Source organism: Corylus avellana, chromosome 3 (assembly GCF_965113065.1).
Source record: "Corylus avellana chromosome 3, dhCorAvel1.hap1.2, whole genome shotgun sequence".
Taxonomy (NCBI): Eukaryota; Viridiplantae; Streptophyta; class Magnoliopsida; order Fagales; family Betulaceae; genus Corylus; species Corylus avellana.
In genome coordinates this window covers 13,024,729-13,049,481 of record NC_142492.1, presented here as the reverse complement: position 1 = coordinate 13,049,481, position 24,753 = coordinate 13,024,729, and the positions used below count along the sequence as shown (strand labels likewise).

The 24,753-nt window shown below is 35.4% G+C and overlaps 1 protein-coding gene, 1 non-coding gene and 1 pseudogene across 2 annotated transcripts; all 3 read left to right on the top strand.

Moving 5' to 3' along the window:
- Positions 1–1,746: 1,746 nt before the first annotated feature.
- LOC148586818 (protein PAM71, chloroplastic-like) lies at positions 1,747–14,526 on the top strand (annotated as a pseudogene).
- Positions 9,988–10,095, top strand: LOC132176767 (small nucleolar RNA R71). Its single transcript, XR_009439622.1, has one exon. It is a non-coding gene; the product is annotated as a small nucleolar RNA R71 (small nucleolar RNA).
- Positions 14,527–21,087: 6,561 nt separating the features above from the next.
- On the top strand, positions 21,088–21,791 carry LOC132173799 (disease resistance response protein 206-like). The gene has a single exon (XM_059585406.2). The coding sequence runs from the start codon at positions 21,088–21,090 to the stop codon at positions 21,649–21,651; it is 564 nt and encodes a 187-aa protein (XP_059441389.2). The 3' UTR covers positions 21,652–21,791.
- Positions 21,792–24,753: the final 2,962 nt, after the last annotated feature.

The following is a 24,753-nucleotide window of genomic DNA, read 5'->3' as shown; positions in this document are numbered from 1 at the left end:
ATGTGTCACTAGGGCTAAAGTGGCACTCTGTCTGGGTGACACGTGGCTGCGAGGAGGAGTGGAGAGAGTCTAGCATGTGTGATACACACTCTCCATTAGTGGCTGCACATTGGCATGTCACACCCACGCACAGGATATTCTGCTGACGAGTGGAGTCCCGTCTGACGTCCGTTTGCGGCATGCTTGACGGATTTGTGATGGCCGGCGACGGATCTATGGAACAGTCCAGCAACCAAGTTGGTCGACCGGACGTGGTAGCGCGTGGAATGCTGAAATTGGCTGTTATTGCACAGATCCACCAATATGGGGCCAAAACACCACTTTTGGTGGTTGTTTGGATAAAAAGACTCACGGTGGCGATGCATTTGGTGCTTGGAGAATTGTCTGGTGGCGCGTGGAGGAGTGTGTGAAGGCTGTTGGCGGCGGATCCTCCACAGATCAACAGATTTGTGCCTCGGAAGCTTGATTTTGGGATTGCTTTTCCAGATTGCACTACAATGAAGGTGTGGAAGAGACTGAAGGTGTAGGCGAAGAGCATGAGGCGGTGTTATGATGACTGAAATAGGGAAATTTCCAGAGAGAACACCCGAAAACATCAATGACGTTGAAGGCCACAAGAAAGTGAAACTGATACCATGTTAAATATATTGGAGAGATATATTGAAGAAGAGAGAGAAAGAGAGAGAAGAGAGAGCGAAAGCATATAATGGACTACATTGTATTGAGAATGATTGATGAAGTATTACAAAGACCTCTATTTATAGGGAGGCTATGAGTGATATGCAAGTAACCTAGTAGACTAAGGAAAGGTAAATCTAGCAGACTAAAGAAACCCTAGAATACATAAGGAATAACCTTAGAATAATATCTAATATATATTCTTAACAATTCTTTTGTCTAGTGTGCAGTAGATTTCATTCTCTTCACTCTTTCGGTTCTTTGTAACACTTCATTGCTTGTATTTTATGGTATGTTGTTGTGTTATGGTATTCATAATTTAAATGGCTTTTGAAGCATGCTACAATGCAACTTATATTATTTAACAATATTGTTTTAATATGCCCCTTGGCTATCTTTGCCTATAAAGTCTCACTTAGTTACTTGTACCCATTTTAAGTTTTAGTTTCTCCTTTTTGATGTTGGCATGATTCCTTTGTCTGGTGTGCAATAGATTTCATTCTTTTCACTATATTACTGCCTTAGGTACTTTGCAATCCTTCATTGATAATGTTTGATGGTATATTGGTGTGTTATAGTATTCATTGCAGCCTAATTCTATTGCTAAATATTAATGATATTGTGTATTACTATTGCTAAATATTTGACTTTCAAAGATGGCTAATACTATTATTAGTAAATTATGACACGACTGTCGTATGATTAAGATAAACTATTAGTAAAAATTAGTTTTAGAATTGGCAAAGGCTTGAAAAAAAAAAATTAATTAATTTTTGCTGTCACATAATCTTAGTAGTATAAAAGATTATATATATATATATATAAATAAATAAGAAAAAAAGAAAAAAGAAAAGCACAAAACGAAATCATCCAAAAGGAGAATGTAATAGGCGGGATTGGCACGATACCCAGATAGCTTATCTTCCTTTCCGACGTTATCATTTCAAAGGGCAGCAATCAAAGGCCTAGACTTCATGCACGCACACACAGAGACGGAGACAGAGATAAAGACGACATAGAGAGAGAGAGAGAGAGAGAGAGAGAGAGAGAGAGAGAGAGAGAAAGAGAATGCGAAGCATTACGCTCTCAGAGAGCGTGTTGGGGGCAAAGTCACTACCTTCATATGGTAGACATCGCAGGCCATTCACCCATTGTTTCCTATTTTCTTTGAGTTCACGCCCGAAGAAGCAGAATTCCTAGCCTTCTCGACGAGACCCAAGTCTCATTTTCTCGAGGTAACTATGATTTTTGAATTCCCATGTCAGTTTCTCGCACCTTTTACTTCAAGCAAGAAGCTTGAGAACATATTGTAGATTTTCAAAGCAATTAGCCCCCTAGCATGCATTCCTTGAGACTATGAAGAGAAGAATGTAAAAGAGTTCTTAAAGAACTTGATTTTGCGGAATAATTGTGCGGCTTCCTTATTAAGCATAAATAGAAACAAAAAACTACAATCATAATCCATCACCAACTTTGATAACAGAAGTTGATGTGAATTCAAAAATTAATAACATAATCCTAATATAAGAATAAGACTTAATACTAATCTGAAGAGAACAAGAGAGGTTGAATGCAAACAGATTACTTAAGAGTAATCTATTTGAATTAGGTGATTAGAAGAAAGAGATACAGTAGGAATAGAAGTCTTCAGACGATCGCATGTGCGCTCGATCGCAGGTAGTGAGTGCGATTGATTACACTACCAGAGACTTCAGGTTCATTAGCCGTTAAGAGTGCGCACGATCCCTCTGAGGCTTGCGCTCGATCGCAGTGACAAAGGCAGGAACAAAAACAGCTTTATCAGCAGTATGCTTAACATGCCCCCTCAAGCTAAAAGGGGATGAAATCACTTGTAGCTTGGATTTTAGAAACAGAAATCTAGCTGAAGACAACCATTTGGTGAACACATCTACAGTTTCATCTACTGTAGAGATGAAGGAAACTGTGATGTCTCGGTTGAGCACTTTTTCCCTAACATAGTGATAATCAACTTCTATATGCTTTGTTCTAGCATGATAAACTAGATTGGCAGGCAAGGATAATGCCCTCACATTATCACACTAGACAACTGGAGGTACTGGAAGAGGAATCTGAATTTCTTGGAAGAGCATTCTCAACCAGAATAGCTCAATAGTGGCAATTGCTAGGGATCTGTATTCAGCTTCTATACCTGATCTAAAGACCACAGGTTGTTTCTTGGAGCTCCATGAGACTAAACAGTTACCAACAAAGACTGGAAAACCATATGTGGATCTTTTATCATCTGGACAGCCAGCCCAATCCGAATCACAAAAGGCATTAAGTTGAAGGTTTGATTTGGTGTAAAACAAACCATGGTTCAGTGTGTTCTTAAGGAATCTAAGAATTCTCTTGATTGCTGACCAGAGACTAGCAGTTGGATGACGCATATATTGGCAGAGTTGGTTTGATACCATAAAAGAGTTCTTAAAGAACTTGATTTTGCAGAATAATTGTGTTGCTTTCTCATTAAGCTTAAATAGAAACAGAAAACTACAATTATAATCCATCACCAACTTTGATAACATAAGTTGATGTGAATTCAAAAACTAATAACATAATCCTAACATAAGAATAAGACTTAATACTAATCTGAAGAGAACAAGAGAGGTTGAATGCAAACAGATTGCTTAAGAGTAATCTATTTGCCTTAGGTGATTAGAAGAAAGAGATGCAGTAGGAATAGAAGTCTTCACACGATCGCGTGTGCGCTTAATCGTAGGTAGTGAGTGCAATCGATCGCACTACTAGAGACTTCAGGCTCATTAGCCGTTAAGGGTGCGCTCGATGGCTCTGAGGCTTGCACTCGATCGCAGTGACAAAGATAGGAACAGAAATAGCTTTATCAGCAGTATACTTAACATAGTGTAAATAAAAGAAAGCATTTTTGCTGCTGAAAGAAACTATTAACTTTCTCTTGTAGGTATTCAAGCAGATGGTCTGCAAACACTGGATACTTTTTTCAGAGAACCACTAGAACTTCAGATGGCCTTGTAATTTCTCTATTTTCTATGCATTGCTTTTCAGTTTAGAAAAATTTGGAAGATTCTTATTTTACTTTCTTTTAGGCACAATATAAGGTACAAACAAATTTCTTCACTGAATGGGATAATGAAAAGGTTGTTTTCACTCTTCATTATTGTTTGGATTGGCTAATTGATTGTTATGTAATAGACTTGCTAAGTCTAGAAACTGCTCAGTAAGCACAAACTGTAATGAATTTACCATCATGTGGGAACCGTTGATGGAGAATGGCATGCTATTTTTTTTTTTTTTTTCTAAGGAATGCATGTACTTATCTTTGTGGTGTTTCTCTTATTTAATGTTTTTTTTTTTCCTTAGAAAAAATTGTATTTCCTTAGAAAAAATTGTATGTCAACATTCTCTCTGATAGTTTAAAGTTGGGTATCTTGACATTCTGTCATTTGAGGCTGACTTTTTTTTCCTTTTATATGTTCATTATAAGTGACACTGTTGACATGTCTCGGCCTTGTTTTTCTGGTTGCAAGCATTGATTGGATAATCGTCAAACTTTGGTTTCTAGTTATGTATTTTAACAGGAAATTTTACATTTTGACTCAAGACTTAAGGTGTCTTGACTCCAGAACCTGTAAAGTGAATACGGAATTGTTGTGCCAAATACTACCTAAATTAATAGATAATATTTAGTACGTTTTACTCGCAAGTGCACAAGATCAAATGATAGTATAGTGCAGCAAGTACGAGATCGATCCCACGGAGATTGTTGATTTTGTCTTAGAAGTAATTAAAATACCAAAATTGTCAAAAGACAGATATTGATACTAAGGAAAATAAATAAAGATAAAGATAAGGTAAAGGTAGGGCTTTGATATCCACCACTAATCATGCTCAAATAATATAACAATATGCCAATGATTCAATCATATTATGAATACCTAATGTTTGCCAACCTAAGGGCATGAGTGTATACTCTTTAAGCGATTGATTTCCCTAAGCAACGAGTTAAGCATGGGTGTATACTCTAACTCTTTTCTTTCACAATGGATTTAGCATTGGTGTATACTAAGTTGTTCTTTAAGAAAGCATAAATCTATGGAAATCGACAAACACACGGAACCTAGGACATGGGTGTATACTCTCGGTTTTCCATGTTGATTAACCCAAGAATCTGGTGTGGATTTATTTTGTTACTCTTATTAAACCCAGGACTCGGTCATCCAAATTGATTTAATTAACTAATCCATGCATATAATGGCCAATCACATACATATGAGGAATTCAAGAAAACATGAATTAATCAAGTTAAGCAACACAATATGATTATCACAAAGGCGCCAATATTGAAATACTAAATAAACATAATTAGGGCTTCAATCTAGCCCTCCTTAAGTGTTAGTTACACATAATTAAAATAAAACTAAAAAGAAAAGGGGAAACCGCTCCTAGAAGTAGCCTCCAATTCCTTTCCCCAAAGTTGTGTCTATTCCAGGATAATTATTCTCAAGGTTTAGAGGTCTATTTATAGGGCTTTAAAAGTCCTTGTTACACTAGTAAACCTTGAAAATTCGCAGGGTTTAGTCCTATTACAAGTAGGACTTGGAAAACCATAATATAGAAGGAAAGGCATTTTGGCCGCAGCTCTTTATTCTCCAGCGCACGGGTGCGATCGATCACAACCCGTGTGCGCTCGATCGCAGGTGCGATTGATCACAGATCTCCTGTGATTAATCATAATGCCAGAAACTCCAACTTTTCCCAAATTCTCTCTTTGGGCCTAAATCTTCCAGATTTACTCCATTTTCTTCCAAAAGCCTAGAATAGCATGGAAAACACATAAAAGAACTAAAATAGCATAAATTAACAACACTTAAGGAATTAACACATATAAGTTTAAGGGCTAAATTATGAATATTTTAGCACTTAATACACCCCCAAACTTACATATTGCTAGTCTCTTAGCAATACAAAACTAAAAACAAAATGAAAAACAGAAGACAAAAAGATAAATCCATCTTTCATGGGATGTACGATTGCATTTAGCATATGCAACAAGCCTTTTAAACCCCTAGAAATTCCTTAGAGAGCGAGTAATGTCTCGTGAGGGTTTTCCATGAATGTTACCTACAAACATCATGCAAGAGTTCATGTTATCCAAAAATTAAGGTATCACTCAAAACCATGATTTTCACTCATTAGCAAGCTTAAAAAGATAAACTCCATCTTCACAATGAATTGGAATTTTAAAATTTAATCACTTACAAAAGACATGCTAAGGCATCACAAGTTCGAAAACAGGAAAAGTGAACTAGCACATAAATATGAAGCTTCCAATTATTTCCAATGTGCAATGTCTCAATATCTCAAAGTTCACTGAAATCTCTATTAGAATGAACAACAATGACATATTTTTCTTTTCTTTTCTTTTTTTCTTTTTTTTTTTTTCTTTTCCTTTTTCATCAGGGTGTGCAAAGCTTGGTTCCTTTAAGCTTTCTAATTGACTCATGTAACAAGTGTTAAGTCAATGACTCCCAAACCAGATGGTTTTAGGGCATTAGGTGTAGAGACACCCCTATGACTTACTAACTCGAGTAAAAAAGGCTACAAAATCAAACTAACCATACATTAACCAAATAAAAAATTTTCACCATTTGACGTGAGTACTCAATGCTTTAAGGCAAAAGGTCCAGTTACTTAGTGAAAAACTTGTTAATGATCATATATATATATATATATATATATATATATATATATATATATATATATATATATATATATATATACATATATATATATGCCAAAGTACCCATCTAATAAATCATCTAGTTTTACCCAAGACGTAGACACACACACATCAGACTTCATGTCATACCCCACAAATTATGTGCTAATGTGTTTGTGTAAGATCAGATCAAACATGTGAATTATCAACTGTCCTAAGCAAGTAACCAAACTGAAAAACTCAATTATCAGATCATGTGTTCGAAATTTTAAGCTTACCCATGAGAATCAAATCACAATTTTTTAAGATCAACCAAAATTTTTAAAAATGGGACAAAGTTTGTGTAAAGTGTCTCCCATACCCCCAAACTTAAATTACACATTGTCCCCAATGTGTGTATAACTTGGAAAGATCTTACCCGAGAGATGGATGACATGTTTGGAATGGCATGGCTCATAGCACACCCCCAAACTTGAATTGAAGCACAGTTGTCCCTGCAAAACAAAATACTAAAATAACAACGGAAAACGAAAAAGAACAAAAATTAAAAATAAATAAACAAGGAAATAAAAAGGATATGTTGTGGGGTGCTTCCCATGAGCGCTAAGTTTAACGTCTTCAACCAGACTTTTTTTTTTTTTCCTGATGTGGCTCCTATGGAACTTTGGTTCGCTCCTCCTTCGCCTTTTCCACTTGATTTTCGACCACTTCTTCACTCCTCAATGTGACAGCTTGCTCCTGATAGTAGGTGCACTCTTCCTCCATGTAGTGCTCATTAGGATTGGCCATCAACAGACTTTGACATTCTTCTTCTTTGAGGATATCTGATATTTACTTGAGATGAGCCTCCATCCTTTCAAATGATTGCATGCAAGAGTTCTCCATCCTTTCGAATGATTTCATGCTTTTCTCCATCACATCTAGCAACTCTTTAGAAACCTTAGGAGGAGGTGGTTCTTCTTGGTATTGTTGATATGAATGATCATATATGGTTGATGGTTCCTCTTCATGAGCTACTATCTTGAAAATGGATTGCCTTAGACTGGGGCTAAGACAAGAATAGGATTGACAATATAACTGTGGAGATGGCTCCTCTTCATGATAGCAAATACTCTCTTCCTTCATATAATGTCCATGAAGAGTGGTGACTGACTGACTTTGGGGCTCTTCCTTTTTCAGAAAATCTATTCTTTGTGTACAATGGGCCTCCGTCCTTTTAATTGATTTCAAATGAGAGTTCTTCATCTTCTCAATTACTGAACCGATCATAGCTAATGTTTTCTCATAAAACTCAAGAGGAGGTGGTTCAGCCTGATATTCCTGTTGTGGAGCTGATTGAGAGGAATATGCATGATCATAGAATTGCTGATATGAGTGATGTTGCAGTCCATGAGATTGTGGAGCATGAAGTCCGGGAGCTTGAGCTTGCCATGAGAGATTGGACAGATGACTCCATGATGGGTAACAGGAACCAAAATAGAAGTCATTCCCCGATGTGTTCATATGTCCAAAAGAATTATTAGAAATTTGTCTTGTGGAATGACATTCTCTAACATGGTGATAAGGGTCTTGGCAAAATGAACAAGGTCCATGGGGTGTCGGAATATTTCCCCACATGTGTGAAAACAAAAATAAAATAACCAAAAGAAGTTAAAATTAAAAGGGAAATAAAAACAAAATTAAAACTTATAAAAATGCAGACTCGAATGACCCTGTATGAAACAAAAGAAGAAAAAACATCAAATCTATAATTAAAATAGTTTCTATACTGCTGTCTGGATGTGCGATCGATCGCACCGTGAGGTGCGCTCGATCGCACTGGTGGGCTCGATCGTCCTGGTTGGGCTCTCGAGCGCATCTTCAGAGGCAGAACAGGAACTGGGGAAAAAACTAGAAATATAGAAAAAATTAAAACAAAAATAATTTAAACGAAAAAAAAATTCCAAACAAAATCAAACAATCCCTGGCAAAGGCGCCAAAAACTTGTTGTGTCAAATATTACCTAAATTAATAGATAATATTTAGTACGTTTTACTCGTAAGTGCATAAGATCAAACGATAGTATAGTGCAACAAGTACGACATCGATCCCACGAGGATGGTTGATTTTGTTTGAGAATTAATTAAAATATCAAAATTGTCACTAGATTGATATTGATAATATGGAAAGAAATAAAGATAAATAAAGGTAAAGGTATGGCTTTGATATCTATCACTAATCATGCTCAAATAATATAACAATATGTCAATGATCCAATCATATTATGAATACCTAATGTTTGCCAACCAAAGTGCATGGGTGTATACTACTTAAGTTATTGATTTCCCTAAGCAACGAGTTAGGCATGGGGGTATACTCTAACTCTTTTCTTTCTCAAAGGATTTAGCATGGGTGTATACTACATTGTTCTTTAAGAAAGCATAAATCTATGAAAATCGACAAACACACAGAACCTAGGGCATGGGTGTATACTCCCGATTTTTCATGTTGATTAACCCAAGAATCCAGTGTGGATTTCTTTTGTTACTTTTATTAAACCCAAGACTCGATTATTCAAATTGATTTAATTAACTAATCTATACAACATGCATATAATGGCGAATCACATACATATGAGGAATTCAAGAAACAGGAATTAATCAAGTTAAGCAACACAATATGATTATCACAAAGGCGCCAATATTGAAATATTAAATAAATATAATTAGGACTTCAATCTAGCCCTCCTTAAAAGTTAGTTACATATAATTAAAATAAAACTAAAAAGAAAAGGGAAAGAAAGAAACGGAAATCGCTCCTAAAAGTAGCCTCCAATTCCTCTCCCCAAAGTTGTGTCTATTCCAGGATGATTATTCTCAAGGTTTAGAGGTCTATTTATAGGGCTTTAGAAGTCCTTGTTACACTAGTAAACTTAGAAAATTTGTAGGGTTTAGTCCTATTACAAGTCCGACTTGGAAAACCTAATATTGAAGGAAAGGGCATTCTGGCCGCAGCTCTTTGTTCTCCAGCGCACGGATATGATCAATTGCAGTCCGTGTGCACTCGATCGCAGGTGCGATCGATCTCAAGTCTCTTGCACTCGATTGCAGGTGCACTCGATCGCAGGTGCGATCGATCTCAAGTCTCTTGCACTCGATCGCAGGTGTGATCGATCCAAGGTCTCCTGCGATCGATCATAGTGCCAGAAATTCCAACTTTTCCCAAATTATCTATTTGAGCCCAAATCTTAGAGATTTACTCCATTTTCTTCCAAAAGCCTACAAAAGCATAGAAAACATATAAGAGAACTAAAATAGCATAAATTAACACATATAAGTTTAAGGGTTAAAATATGAATATTTTGGCACTTAACAGCAGCCATTTGAGCCTGACTTCCACCATTGGTGCTCTCTTCATGTATGCCTTTTCCTTTGAATCCTTGTCTCCCTTTAGATGTGAATTGTTGGGAGTGCTCACTCAATGTCTCGAAGAGCTTCATGGCTTCCTCGCTGCTTTTCTCCATCAACATGCTACTACAAGCTAAATCTACAAGACTCTTGTTAGGATTACTTAAACCCTCATAGAATGCCAGTACCTGATCGTCTTGAGATATATTGTGATAAGGGCGTCTGAGAAGTAGTTCTTTAAAGTGTTCCCATGCCTCAATGAAAGGGTTTCCATTTTTTTGTTGGAAAGTTAGAATTTCCCTTTTCAATTGCCTTGTCTTGTGGGTTGGGAAAAACTTCTTTAAGAACTTTGTGGCCATCTCATTCCACGTATGAATAGAACCTACGGCCAAAGAAACGTACGATCTTTTAAAGAAAAAGGGAAGAAGATTAACTTGATTTCTTCTGGAGCCTGAACATTCTGAGTCCTCAAGAGATCACAAAATTCTCGACTATGCCAATATGGGTTCTCTGTAGGAGTGCCTTTATAGTGTGGACTCATATTGAGTAGCGGAGATAAATCGTAACTGCTCTGCACAATGGGCTGCAAATTAACGCATGATGGCTGGTTGAGGATCTGGGGACTGAATGAATTTTTCATAGGTTTTTGCACCAGAGGTGTATTGTTTCTCAACATCATAAAAACAAAATATATATATATATATATATATTAAATTAAATAACAAAACAAAAATAAAAACAAAAATAAAAGAAATAAATCAGATCTGTAATTAAAACAGTTTCTATGCTGCTATCCAGATGTGTGATCGATCGCACTAGTGCGCTCAATCGCCATGGAATTGCTCGCTCAAGCACACCTCCGGAGCTAGAATAGTAACTATGCAAAACTAGAAAAACAGAAAAAATAAATAAATAAATAAACTAAAGAAAAAAAAATTCCAAACAAAATCAAACAATCCCCGGCAACGGCATCAAAAACTTGTTGTACCAAATACTACCTAAATTAATAGATAATATTTAGTACGTTTTACTCACAAGTGCACAAGATCAAACGATAGTATAGTGCAGCAAGTACGAGATCGATCCTACGGAGATTGTTGATTTTGTCTTAAAAGTAATTAAAATACCAAAATTGTCACGAGATTGATATTGATACTGAGGAAAATAAATAAAGATAAAGATTAGGTAAATGTAGGGCTTTGATATCCACCACTAATCATGCTCAAATAATATACCAATATGCCAATGATTCAATCTATTATGAATACCTAATGTTTGCCAACCTAAGGGCATGGGTGTATACTCCTTAAGCGATTGATTTTCCTAAGTAAGGAGTTAGGCATGGGTGTATACTCTAACTCTTTTATTTCTCAAAGGATTTAGCATAGGTGTATACTAAGTTATTCTTTAAGAAAGCATAAATCTATGAAAATCGACAAACACACGGAACTTAGGGCATGAGTGTATACTCCCGGTTTTTCATGTTGATTAACTCAAGAATCCGGGGTGGATTTCTTTTGTTACTCTTACTAAACCCAGGACTCGGTCATCCAAATATATTTAATTAACTAATCCATACCACATGCATATAATTGCCAATCACATACATATGAGGAATTCGAGAAAACAGGAATTAATCAAGTTAAGCAACACAATATGATTATCATAAAGGCACCAATATTTAAATATTAAATAAACATAATTGGGGCTTCAATCTAACCCTCCTTAAGAGTTAGTTACACATAATTAAATTAAAACTAAAAGGGAAACGGAAAGAAAGAATCGAAAACCACTCCTAGAAGTAGCCTCCAATTCCTCTCCCCAAAGTTGTCTGCTTGAAATTGTGTATTGAATTGTGAGGCATAGAGGTCTATTTATAGAGCTTAAGAGAGTCCAAGAAGCCCTAGTAATCCTAGGAAATTCGAAGATTTAAGTCCTAGTCCAATTAGGATAAAGAAAACCTAAGTCCAAATCGGAATAGGAATCGTCCAGAATTGCATTCCTATTTTGCGGGGTGATTTTGGCATAGCGGCAGTCCGAATTAGGAAAATGCTATTTCACGATGATTTGTATAATTTTGAGTTATCTTTGTAATGCCTCTTGATTCATCTCAATCGTATATTTGAACTGAAATTTATGATCAAAATACCGAGACATGTGCAAAATCCAAATTTGAATCCAATCCAATTTTGCCTCCAATTTGAGAAATTCTGATTTAATCATTTCCTTTCTTTGATTAAACTTAACCACATCATATAGGTCCTCTATTATGATTGATTAAGCTTAACTATATCTTCTAGATCTTCCCAATTTGCCCTTTAAGCTTGGAACTTTTCAGGAAACGCTTTCTTTTCTTCCAAAAACCTATAAAACAAAGAAAATACAAAAAGAATATAAAATAGCATAAACTAACAAAACTACAGAATTAACAAATATAAGTTTAAGAGCTAAAATATGAATATTTTTGTACTTATCAAGAAACAACACCGGTGATGGATGGTTGTTGTGATTTGTACAAATCACTTGCAAAGAATAATTCAAGAAGGGAGGGTCACATACACTACAAAAAAAAATAATCAATTTCTGACGTTGCTACAGTACACGATTTTTTGCCACGTCACTAACTACTGACATGGCAAAAATACGACGGCAATAAATATTTTTCTGACGTGGCCAAAAATACCACGTTAGAAATTTCTGACATGTGAAACTCCCACGTCAAAACTTTCTGATGTGGTATTTTAACACGTCAGAAATTTCTGACGTGTTAAATGTTGGCACGTCACTAAAAAAATGAGTGGGATATTCAACTTTTTCCCTCTTCTTTCCCTCTTCTTTTATATTATTTATTCTATCCCTTTTCTTTTATTTCCCCGCATTCTCTCTCTCCTCTCTCAATCTCCCTCTTCTCTCTGCACAGCCGGCCAACTCCCTCTAGAGGGAAGAAGAAAAAGAAAAGGAGAAGAGAAAAAGAAGAAAAGCAGAAGAAGAAGAAGAAGAAGAAGAAGAAGAAGAAGAAAAGGAGAAGAGAAGCAGAAGAAAAAAAAAAAAAACAAAACAAAACAAAAAAGGAGAAGAGAAGATAAGAAGATTTTTTGGGTTTTTGAAGATTTGTTGGGTTTGACGCTTGGGTTTTTGATTTTTTGATCATTTTTTGGGTTTGGGTTTTTGAAAATTAATGGAGAAAAGAAGAGAGAGACAGTGAGAAAATGGAGAAAAGAAGAGAGGGAGAGCTGGAGATCAAATGAAATTGGAGAAAAGAAGAGAGGGAGAGCTGGAGATCAAATGAAATTGGAGAAAAGAAGAGAGAGTGTGAGAAAATGGAGAAAAGAAGAGAGGGAGAGCTAGAGAAACGAAATTGGTGAAAATTTATTTTTAAAAAAATTATTTTAATTGAAAAATAATTTAAATTAATAAATTTTTTAATTGAAAAAAAAAATTTCAGAAAAAATTTAAAGAAAAATTATTTTTTTTAATAACTTTTTAAAATTTATTGACGTGTTAATTTTAACATGTCAGGAAATTTTCTGACACGTCAGTAATTTTCTGACGTGTCATAAAAGGATCTGTCAAGAAATTCTTTTGACGTGCCACTTGTTGACACGTCAAAAATTATTGACGTGCTAAAAGTGACATGTCAAAAAATTTTCGTTTTTCACACCCAAAATTTTAACGCCCCACGCACATCAATAATGACACGTCAATAAATTTTATTGATGTGTCAAACCAACTAACATGTCAAAAACTGCCTGTCAGGAAAAAAAACATTTTTTCTAGTGATAGCTACTGATATACTTGCTTCTAATGATTCATTTGGCGGTATATGAAGTTTTTGCTTGTGTTTGGGTTTCCCACACTTCAAGGCTCTCAACCAGCACCCGCTGTTTCAGACATTGGTAGTGGGTTGCAGTCAATCCCTTATTTAGGGGAGCTTGGTGATATTAGCACAGGTTTTGCTTCAGTTAGGAAAATCTCCCTGTAACTTGTACAAACTGGTTTTCTTATTGTAAGTGAAGCATAAATTGTAATTGGAATGTTTTCTTAATTTGGAGATCATGATGGAACTTGAAACTCTCTGTTAAAAATTTAGAACTCATATATGTGTTGCTGAACTTAAAAGTTTTAGGTATTTTGGTAATTGTTACGATAAACTTTTGTACATTATTGAATGTTACCAAAATTTGTTTATCATTGTTAGAATATTCATTAAATGATTAAATCAATTATTTTTTTTATCAGCTTAAACTTTCGGGATAAGTGGTGTTTGACAAGCATATGAGAAAAGTGTGTTTCCAACAACTAAACTATCAATGCATTTCTGGTACAGGCATTCTTGCTGATCTTTTTCTCAGAACTAGGGGACATGACCTTTTTTATTGCGGTAAGAGTGAATTGTTTCCAAGAAGTACACTTCCCATTTACATCTTATGAATAGTATTGGGCACAGTTGATCACCTGATATACTGCCTCACAAGAAACAATAATGCATATAATTTTGTTAGTACTTCTTTTTGGTCCCCGCTTACTTGGAAGTAAACAAGAGATAATAAACATAAAAAAAGATCAATAACGTTTCAAGGATCTATCTTTTTCTTTGTCATTACTGTGTATATTCTCTAGCTTTACATCAAAGATAGATTATTATGGCCTAATTTGAATTTTTAATGTTCTGTGCAGGCACTTCTAGCAGCTAGGAACTCTGCTGCTGTTGTTTTTACTGGAACTTTTGGTGCACTTGCGTAAGTTATATTCTGTTTATTCATGGTGATTTAGATGTTCTTTGTATTAATTGTACACTTCCTTTTTACTTTTTTTTTTTTTTTTTTTGGCCAATGAGATCTAACTTGAATGGTACTTTCTCTCCTAGTAAGAACAAGGTGGAAAGTGAGATCATGTGTTTAAGACCCACTATTTTTGTGTGTAATTTACCATTTAAAAACTTAACTTTTTGTGTAATGATACTTTTTTGTGAGTATATGCTATCCAGGATTTATTAGTTTTTAATTTATATGTGTTAAGACAATTGGACAACTCATGTTAGTAAATATGGGTAAGCATCTTCCTCTACCTTGGCAAATAGCAAGACAACAGTTAACTTCTAATGTATGTATGATTCACCAATCACTCTTTACCTCATTGTAAAGGAATCAAAGTTCAATAATATCATGCCTTAACATACTTATAATGGGCAATTAACAAAATCAGGAATCTTAACATTACACACCAACATAGCGTAATAAATATCATGCACTAACAAAACTCTTAGTTAATGTTACACTTTAGGTCCAAAACCCAAATCAAGTGCAAGTACAAAACAAAATACAACTGGTTGATGTCTGAGTATACATCCAGTAATCTAGCCGTTAACTCCAAAACAAAGCAAACTCGCATGCCTTAAACAATTCTAGTTGTTACGCTTATCCCTTATTCCCTTGTCCTTCCATCATTTCCTTCTAGGTAGACCAGTACCATTCCTTTTGGCCTGGTTGTAGTTTCGAACGAAGTGTCCCATCTTGCCACATCCATAGCACAAATTCTTCCTTGATTTACATTTTTCAAAATGCAGCCTACCACACCTTTGGCACCAACGACTCTGTTTCTTGTTGAACAGCAGTTCTTGTGGTGTCCTCCTCCTTAAGCTCCACGAGTACTCTCGATAGAATTCTTCCTTGAATCGGGTCCACGTAATAGCCTCCTCGCTTCCTAATTCCATCACTAGCGAGTTCCTATTAGCATACCACGATCGCCTTGCTTCTCTAGAGAACTTGTAGGCCGCGTACTTGACTCTTTGCTCCTCAGTGCAATCCGTAACTCATAGCAATTCCTCCAAGTTCGTAAGCCAATCCCTCGCTTCTCCAGAGTTCGGCTTCCCCTTAAATGCATGGAAATGATGCTCATAAAACTCCTTAAAAGTGCAACAGTTCACTACAAAAAAAAAAAAAAAGGCATTTTCTGACGTGGCTACAGTACCTGCTTTGTTGCCACGTCAGAAAATTTCTGACGTGCAAATTTTAAAACGTCAGAAATTTTTTTTTTCTGACGTGTAAAGAGTGACACGTCAGAAAATTCTGACGTTTTAGATGTTGGAGCGTCAGAAAAAATGTTACTGATTTGGGAAATTAAAAAAATGATATAATTTCTGACGTGGCTAGATTTGCCACGTCAGAAAATTCTGACGTGGTGGTGTACCACATCAGAGAATTTCTAACGTGGCAAACCGCCACGCCAGAATTTTTTGACGTGGCGACCGGCCACGTCATAACGCTATATATATATATATATATATATATATATATATATATATATATATATATATATATATATATATATATATCTGATTATAAATATATTTATATTTATAAATATAAACTAATATAAATATACATATATATATATTTATATTAGTTTTCTGACGTGCAACACGTGGCACGTTAGGAAATTATCTTGAGCTCCTCCCCGCGTCCCATCCCCGCGTCCCATCTCCCCGTCAGAACACTATATATATATATATATATATATATATATATATATATATATATATATATATATCAGATAATTATATATCAGATTTTTTTTTTTTAGAGTAGTTTTCTGACGTGCAACACCTGGCACGTCAGAAATCCCCTCGATACCCGATATTAACATATCATAAAAAAATGGGCAGGATTTTAAAATTTTTCCCTCTTCTTTTTCCCTTCAACTTTTTCACTCTTCTTATTATTTCCCTCTTCATTTATTTTCCCCACACTCTCTCTCTCCTCTCTCAATCTCCCTTCTGCACATTGCACGACAGCTCCCTCTAGATCTAGAGGGAAAAAATGAAAGCAGCAGATCGAAGAAGAAAGCAGAAGAAGAAGAAGAAGAAGAAGAAGAAAAAGAAAAGGAGAAAAAGAAAAAGAAAAGGAGAAGATCGAGAAGCTGGGTACGTTAAAAAGAAAAAAATGAAGAAGAAGAAGATAAGATAAGATAAGAAGATTTTTGGGTTTTTGAAGATTTGTTGGGTTTGACATTTGGATTTTTTATTTTTTGAAGATTTTTTTGGTTTGGGTTTTGGGTTTGACTTTTTCAAAATGGAGATAGAAAAGAAGAGAGAGAGAGAAAGAGAAAAGAAGAGGGGTGCAGAGAAATTCCTAAAATCAAAAACCCAAATATCTGAGTTTTTGAAATCTTCTTCTCTGCACCATCGTGGTGCAGAGAAACCAAAATCTTTCAAAAACCCAAATATTTGGATTTTTGCAATCTTCTTCTCTACACCATTAATGGTGCAGAGAAGAAGATTTTTTATTTTCGTTTCTCTGCACCACTCGTGGTTCAGAGAAATTCCTAAAAAAATAATAATTTAATTGAAAATTAATTTAAATTAATAAATTTTTTGATTGAGAAAAAAAAATTCCAGAAAAAATTTTAAAAAAATTCCACATTTTCTGACGTGGCAGAACTCCCACGTCAGAAAATTATTCTGACGTGTGATACACCAAAACGTCAGAATTTTCTGACGTTTTGCCCACTGACGCGTCAGGAAAATTTTTTTCCTGTCACCTATACTTCTAACAATTTACATGCGTCAGAAACGACACGTCAGAAAAATTTCCTGACGTGTCGGACACCCTAAAACGTCAGAAATCTCCAGTCAAAAAAAAATTGTTTTTTTGTAGTGGTTCCCACTTTGAGTCCCTTCTCCTCGTACGTTGACCAAAGCCTCCACCAGAAGACTTGCCACAGTATCCAATGCTTGGGTGGCATCCAAAACGTTCCTCGTCTTTTCATCGGTCTGGGATGGTCCCTTACCATCATTGCTCCCAATGTTGTCGTGCAGTGACATCTCTGCAGTCACAACGATCATCAGCCCCTACTTCGAAACGTCACGTTGCATCTTACTCAAAACGTCGAACCTAATTTCAAACCTATCCTTACTAAGGGCCTAAGCTACTACCACCTTATCCAAAGTCCTAACGTAGATCTAAGCTTAAGACCTTATGTAACTATCTTACTGCAGATCAAACCTAATCTCCAAAGTTACATCATCAAAGCGGTCTTAGTCTAGACTTTAATACCATATCAAATTTCTAAATTCCTCAAGTTCAACATCCTCAAGATCATCAGGTAACAAAATTCAGTATCCCTTGTATACATTAAATCAATCCTATGCTCTGGTAGATCATCTACTAACACCTAATAGATCAGTTCCTACAGTCCACAGAGCAAAAAGCTCTGATAAATCATGACCTAACACCTAAGAGATCAATTCCTATGGTCCGAAGAGCAACTGCTCTAATACCAACTATAACGCCCCGAAAATTAATTAACTAGTAATTAACTTCACGGTTCGTCTCCCAGCCTTATTCCACTCCGAACAAGACTCAGAGACCTCTACTCCTCAAAAAGAGAGGATACTAAACAGCAGAAACAAAAAGATTCTATAAACATAATTGTTACAACTAGAGTATCTACCAAAGCTCATCAAGTAGCTAAAATCACACTATACAAGTCATCATCTTTACAAGGGATTTATGCTATACTTTAATATACAAATATGTATAAAAGCTCTAAGTCTACAACATAACTCAAAAGTACTAGTTATCATAAGTGTTCGCCTAAGGTTGCAATAAGTCCTCAAGCATCTCCCAGGTTGAATCCTCTACAATAACTAGAAGCTTTGCGGTATCCATCTCTGCTAAACTATCTATAACCACATGGTTGTACATATGGAGAAAAAAAAGGAAAATAATACAAGGGTAAGTCCGACGACTTAGTGAGTATAAATGCATATGACGTACCCGTCATTAAATGGTGAATACAGTTGTTTATAAAGCACATGCAACATTAGGACAGTTTATCATGGATGTGATATAGCTATAGTATATGCATATAATCATGAATAATAGTAATAGTTCAACTGTATGGTCTACCCGAGATATTACCCCTTCTCAGCAGGGTTGGTGCTGTCCCAAAGGACCTGTAGTACAACACTAGTTCCTCAGATATTGTACGCTACCGTACATAACATTAGTGGCGCGACCAAGTCCGACCTCGGTTGGCCCACACCACTAATAATGTTCATCCTATAGTGACCATCTATTAGGGAATGGCTTTGCCTTGGTTACGAAACCATTGGATCCAAAACCCACAAACACACACATTTGACCATAAAGTTAACCTGTATAGTAAGCTCATGGCCGTTATCCCACACGTATGAGTATACAACGTTATACGATGCAATTAGTCTTATCAGTCTTTTACATGCATAGTTTTACAAGCCTCATTGTTATCTAATTAATCAACACACGTTTTTGCAAAAGAGGGTTCACAGTAGTTCTAAAATGTATTTCATGAGAATTGCAAAATATGCATGTTTGATATATATATATAATAGACGTGCAATGTAGGAAACGTAACAACAAGCATCCATGTGAATTTGTACTCACCTGGATCGTAAGATTTCTCCATAAAATTCCATTGAGGCTCCATAACCTCGAATACTGAGAAAAGACCTATCATTAGTTCTAAATCCAACTAAAATGAACCTAGAACATAAAAACAGAGGTTATCGAACGACTGGCCAAAGTGGCGTTCCCTGGAACACTTCTAACCGTACATTCGGGTCCATGACCATAAGTCCGCCTAGAAGGCTCGTACGTCAACTCGGAGAGTTTCAGGTAAAACCTGATTTGGTTCAACCGTCCTCCTATCCTTTCAATCTGGTTCTAACGCTACCAAAGGGATATCTAGGATCTCCTATCTCAAAACAATGTCTCTATGCAATAGAAAACACAATAGAATGCTAAGCCCAACTCTAAACAAGATTAATGGTATAACATGTCTAAAGTTTCAAACCAACGTCTAAGCTACTCTAGAAAGCATTAAAAGAGCATAACGACTTAGAAAGAAAAGTTAAATGCAGAGGGTTACCTCTTAGAAGCAACCTTCAAGAAAACACCTCTCCTCCACAAAACACACAATCTCACAAGAACACACTCACAAAAGGGTTTATGGGAGCCTGGGGTGAGTTTGAATGAGAAAAGCGCGAGGGTAGGGTTAGTATTTATACAGGAGAAAAGCAGGAGATGCTCACTAAATCTTCTGAAAAGTAGCGGACGTCTGGTACTATTGAGGCGTACGTCTGGTACTGTTTACCCAGCGGTCCAAAGGCTGTAGTGTACGTCCAAGTATTATCCAAGGGGTATTCTAAAAAATAGCGTACGTCTGGGGGTCCCCTATCGTACGTCCTTGTACTATTGGCAGAGTATGACGTGCTATTGTCAGCGTACGTACGGTGGTCCCCCCGCGTATATCCTCTACTACGGACAAGAGCGTACGTCCGGCAACCCTAGCATATGTCCGGTCAGACAGTCCGAAATTTTCAAAATGCCCTTCTAACTGTCTCTAGTGACCCAAAGTCCAAATTAACCTTCTAACTAAGCTAACTAAGCTTAGTTAATTATTTGGGTCACTACATAAATACTTGAATATAGGGAAAAATACACTTTAGTCCTCTAAATTATCATCAATTTTACACTAACACTTCCAAACTTTAAAAAGTGACATTAGAGCCTCACACACTATCACTACGTGTCAAGACACTTTAGCATTTTTCTTCCCAAAATACCCTTAAATTTGTTAAAAATAATAATTTGAAAAAAAAAAAAAAATCTAAAAACACCAAAAATAGGTGGCCCTTTCACATTAGCCCCGTTAACTTTATTTTATTTTCAAATGGTTATTTGTACATATTTTTTAATTTTATTTATTAATATCTTTAAGGATATTTTGAAGAGAATGATAAAAATGTGTTTGATTTGACATGCAAACGGAATGATAGTTTGTGAGGCATTGATGTTAATTAAAGTTTGAAGACATAATTACAAGTGGAGTAATAATTAATGACGAGGCTAAAATATATATATCCATACAAGTCTAAAATTTATATACGTTTCATATTAAATACTGTACTCTCAATATCCCTAAAACCTAACAAATCCAAAAACGCAAGGGTGGGTACAAATTTTTCCCTACCTAAACCCAGCTGCATTGGTCAAACTCAAGAATTGGGTGGGGCAAGAAAACAGGTTAATTGGGCGGCAACATGAGGTGGCTGAAACAAAGCCACACACGTAACATCAGCACCACGTAGCTCAAAGAGGAAAAGTCCAATTGGAATCATTTTGAGCATGTTTCAGAAAGCTGACGTGCGAATATTATGGATGCTCTTGACACCGACAACTCCTTATATAAACCCCCAGCTGAAGCTCCTCAATCATCTTCACATAGAATCATCTTGTTTTTTCTGCTGAAAAAACTACTTTAATGGGGGCCAGAGCCAGACAATACTTCATAATTGTCTTCTCTTTCCTCACTTTTCTTGCATTATCTTCTGCCTTCCAGGGCAAGAAACAGTACAAACCATGCAAAAGCCTCATCTTATTCTTCCATGACATCATTTACAATGGCAAAAATGCTGCAAATGCAACATCTGCAATAGTTGCAGCCCCCGAAGGGGCTAACCTGACCATCTTGGCAGGCCAATTTCGCTTCGGGAACATAGCCGTTTTCGACGACCCCATCACTCTTGACAACAATCTGCACTCCAAGCCCGTCGGCAGGGCACAAGGGCTCTACGTTTATGACACAAAAAACACCTTCACCGCTTGGCTTGGCTTCGCATTTGTTCTCAATAGCACCGACCACCAAGGCACCATAAATTTCTTGGGAGCTGATCCGATATTGACGAAGAGCAGAGACATTTCCATTGTTGGTGGGACTGGAGATTTTTTCATGCACCGTGGAGTTGCAACTATAATGACTGATGCTTTTGAAGGGGACGTGTATTTCAGGCTGCGGGTCCACATTAAGTTCTATGAGTGTTGGTAATTAAATTTGGTTTTAATTTGGTTATTTTGAGGGTTTTAATGTTGTTGTGTGATATAGATGATCTATATATATGTGTCTGGTTGGACAATAATTGCTTGTATTGTATCCAATTGTCTCATCAATAAAATTGTGTTTCTTTATAGTTTATCTTCTCTATCTCATATTCATTTAGCCAAGAGAAAAATAATAGTGATACCCTAATATATATACCATTTCCAACAACCCAAGCAAAAGAACAAAATGAGTTGCCAACCTAGATGCCCTCTTAAGGCTGTCATATAATAAATTAGAACTTCAATATTTAGAACTTGTTAAAATTGCGTTTAAAAAATAGAACTTTTAAGTCAAAAAACATATGACCATTTTTAGAGTAAAAAAAAAAAATACTTTTGAAATTTTTTACCAAAGAGGTCCGTTTTTGTTTTGCATGGTTTTTTAGGTACTAAAAGTACTTTTTAAGTTCTTTAACGCAATGTCAAATAGACCCTTAAACTAAATAGGAAGAGCTTCGTAAATATTTGGAATAAATACATTTTGGTCGGTGTGGTTTGAGGTTTTGATAAATAGTTTCTTGAATTTTAAAAATTGATTACTCGCTCCCTAAAATAAGCAAAATAAGAAAGAAAAAAATAATAATAAACCAAAAACAAAAACCCAAAAAACAAAAACAAAATGATGTTGCAACTTCAATTCGAGTACTGCATCCAATCATAATAAGCTTTAGGAAGGATTATGGTCTTTCGATGCTCGTATTTTTACTTTAAATTATTCTATAGAGTCAGGGAACCATTTACCATAGATGATAGTGAAAAAAAAAAACAAAAAACAAAAAAAAAAAACCATTGCTTTTGTACGATACTATCTTAAGATTTAGTATTCTAGAGGTTCATTGTATCAAGATGGATCTCAATATCAAGATAAGTAATTAGTTGCAAAAAATTGTCAAGAGCAACGAATTCAAGTTCTGTAAGGTTTGAAATTATTTATGACAAAGATATATAAAGAATGAAATGAATAAGTATGTGTATATATATATATAAAAAGGCGGGAATGGGCGATTAGTATAATTTTTCCCCTTGGGCGTGACCATCGGGGTTCCCACCTGCTGTGAAATGTTTAGTTTGAACTATAGCTACTGCTTGAGAATGCGAGTCCGTCACCACAGCCCCACCAAAGTGCAAGTTAGTAAAGCCCCTTCTTAGTAGCATCTGGTTCGAGGACTACTACTACAAGCGGATTCGAACCCGTGACGACAAAATAATAATAATAATAAATAATAAAAGAATATTAATAAAAGAATAAGTATCTATATTATTTAAAGTCCAATTAAGCAATACCATTACCAACCCAAAATTTTCAAACACAAATTACAAGATGTCATACTAGTAGCATTAATATGGTAACATCTAGTTCATATTAATCTAGTCACCAATATAACATGTTATAATATGATTCTCAATCCATTAAAATAAATAATAAAATTTCTAGGCATTTCGTTTTCTAAGGTTTTTTCTACATGAAACCTTTAGAGTAACTATCCTAAATCTCCGATCTGTTTTTCGTTTTCTCTCTTGTTCATTTACGGGAGCAAATCATTGGCCAATAGCGGAGGAATTATGAAATATATGAAAGAATTGTCATAGGCGGTAGAGAAAGTAAACGGGGTTGTGTTTGGGAATGCGCTTGTAGCGGAGATAAAAGAATAAAAAAATAAAAAAGGAAATCACTGTTTAGTTGGGAAAGGTTTAATGGACCGGACAGTGGTGAGGGACGTGATCCACTGGAATATGCTGCAGATCTGGAAATTGATTAAGACAATGACATTCAAAGAGTTAAACAAATCATAGATCAGATTTAGATAAAAGAAATTTCATTGTACCTATGATATTATTTTGTTATAGCAATATGTTCTACTTTTATGAAATGAATAAATTTAGAAGAAGCATTGTTATAAAAAAAAAAATAATAATAATAAATAATTAGATAGTGACTTTACTAAATCTTAGAGAGATTACAGTGAATGAAGAATGTGATCACACTGATAACTTTTGAGGTCGAATATCAAAAGAACACAACTTTCTTTATGATTGGCTAGCTAGCTAGAGCTTCGTGCTAATAACATGTTGTGAAAATAAAATTAAAATTTTTTTAAAAAAAAATGTCAAGACAACGTATGAGATTGAAAATTTTGAGTTCTTATTTAGCATGATATACTATTTTTGGTTAACTCAAAAGTAAGAACTTACAATCTAAATACATGCATATTGATGTTGTTATAGATCCATTAAAATGTATTAATTAATTCATATTTGGAATATTATAGAGAAAATGACGCCGGACAGAATTATGATTGTTCTGACAACATATAATATAGTAGTAGAAATTAAGGACTGAAGATTGAAAAGAGAATTCAAGAAGAAGAAAAATAAGGACTAGGGAATAGAATAACTCTAGTCTCCCCCAAAGAATCAAATGGATAAATAACTTTGAAAGACAGAAATTTAATTGATACTTCAAAATTGCATTGTTTTATTGAGTATATATCCCTCATATATATATATATAGAGAGAGAGAGAGAGAGAGAGAATTTCCTAATTAATTGGAAAACAAGAAACCTTATCCTTAATAAAAATAAATAAATAAAAGAAAAAGAAAGAAAAACCCTGCCAATCCAGAGAGACTAAAGGCGTGGAAGAGACTGAAGGTGTAGGCAGAGAGCATGAGGCGGTGTTATGATGACTGAAATAGGGAAATTTCTAGAGAGAACACCCGAAAACATCTATGACGTTGAAGGCCACAAGAAAGTAACACTGATACCATGTTAAATATATTGGAGAGATATATTGAAGAAGAGAGAGAAAGAGAGAGAAGAGAGCGAAAGCATATAATAGACTACATTGTATTGAGAATGATTGATGAAGTATTACAGAGACCTCTATTTATAAAGAGGCTATGAGTGATATGCAAGTAACCTAGTAGATTAAGGAAAGGTAAACCTAGCAGACTAAAAAAACCCTAGAATACATAAGGAATAACCCTAGAATAATATCTAATATATATTCTTAACAATTCTTTTATCTTTGCCTATAAAGTCTCGCTTAG

Bases quoted from the DNA above. Each gene is read 5' to 3' on its own strand.
- LOC132173799 (XM_059585406.2), top strand. From the start codon at position 21,088: ATGGGGGCCAGAGCCAGACAATACTTCATAATTGTCTTCTCTTTCCTC.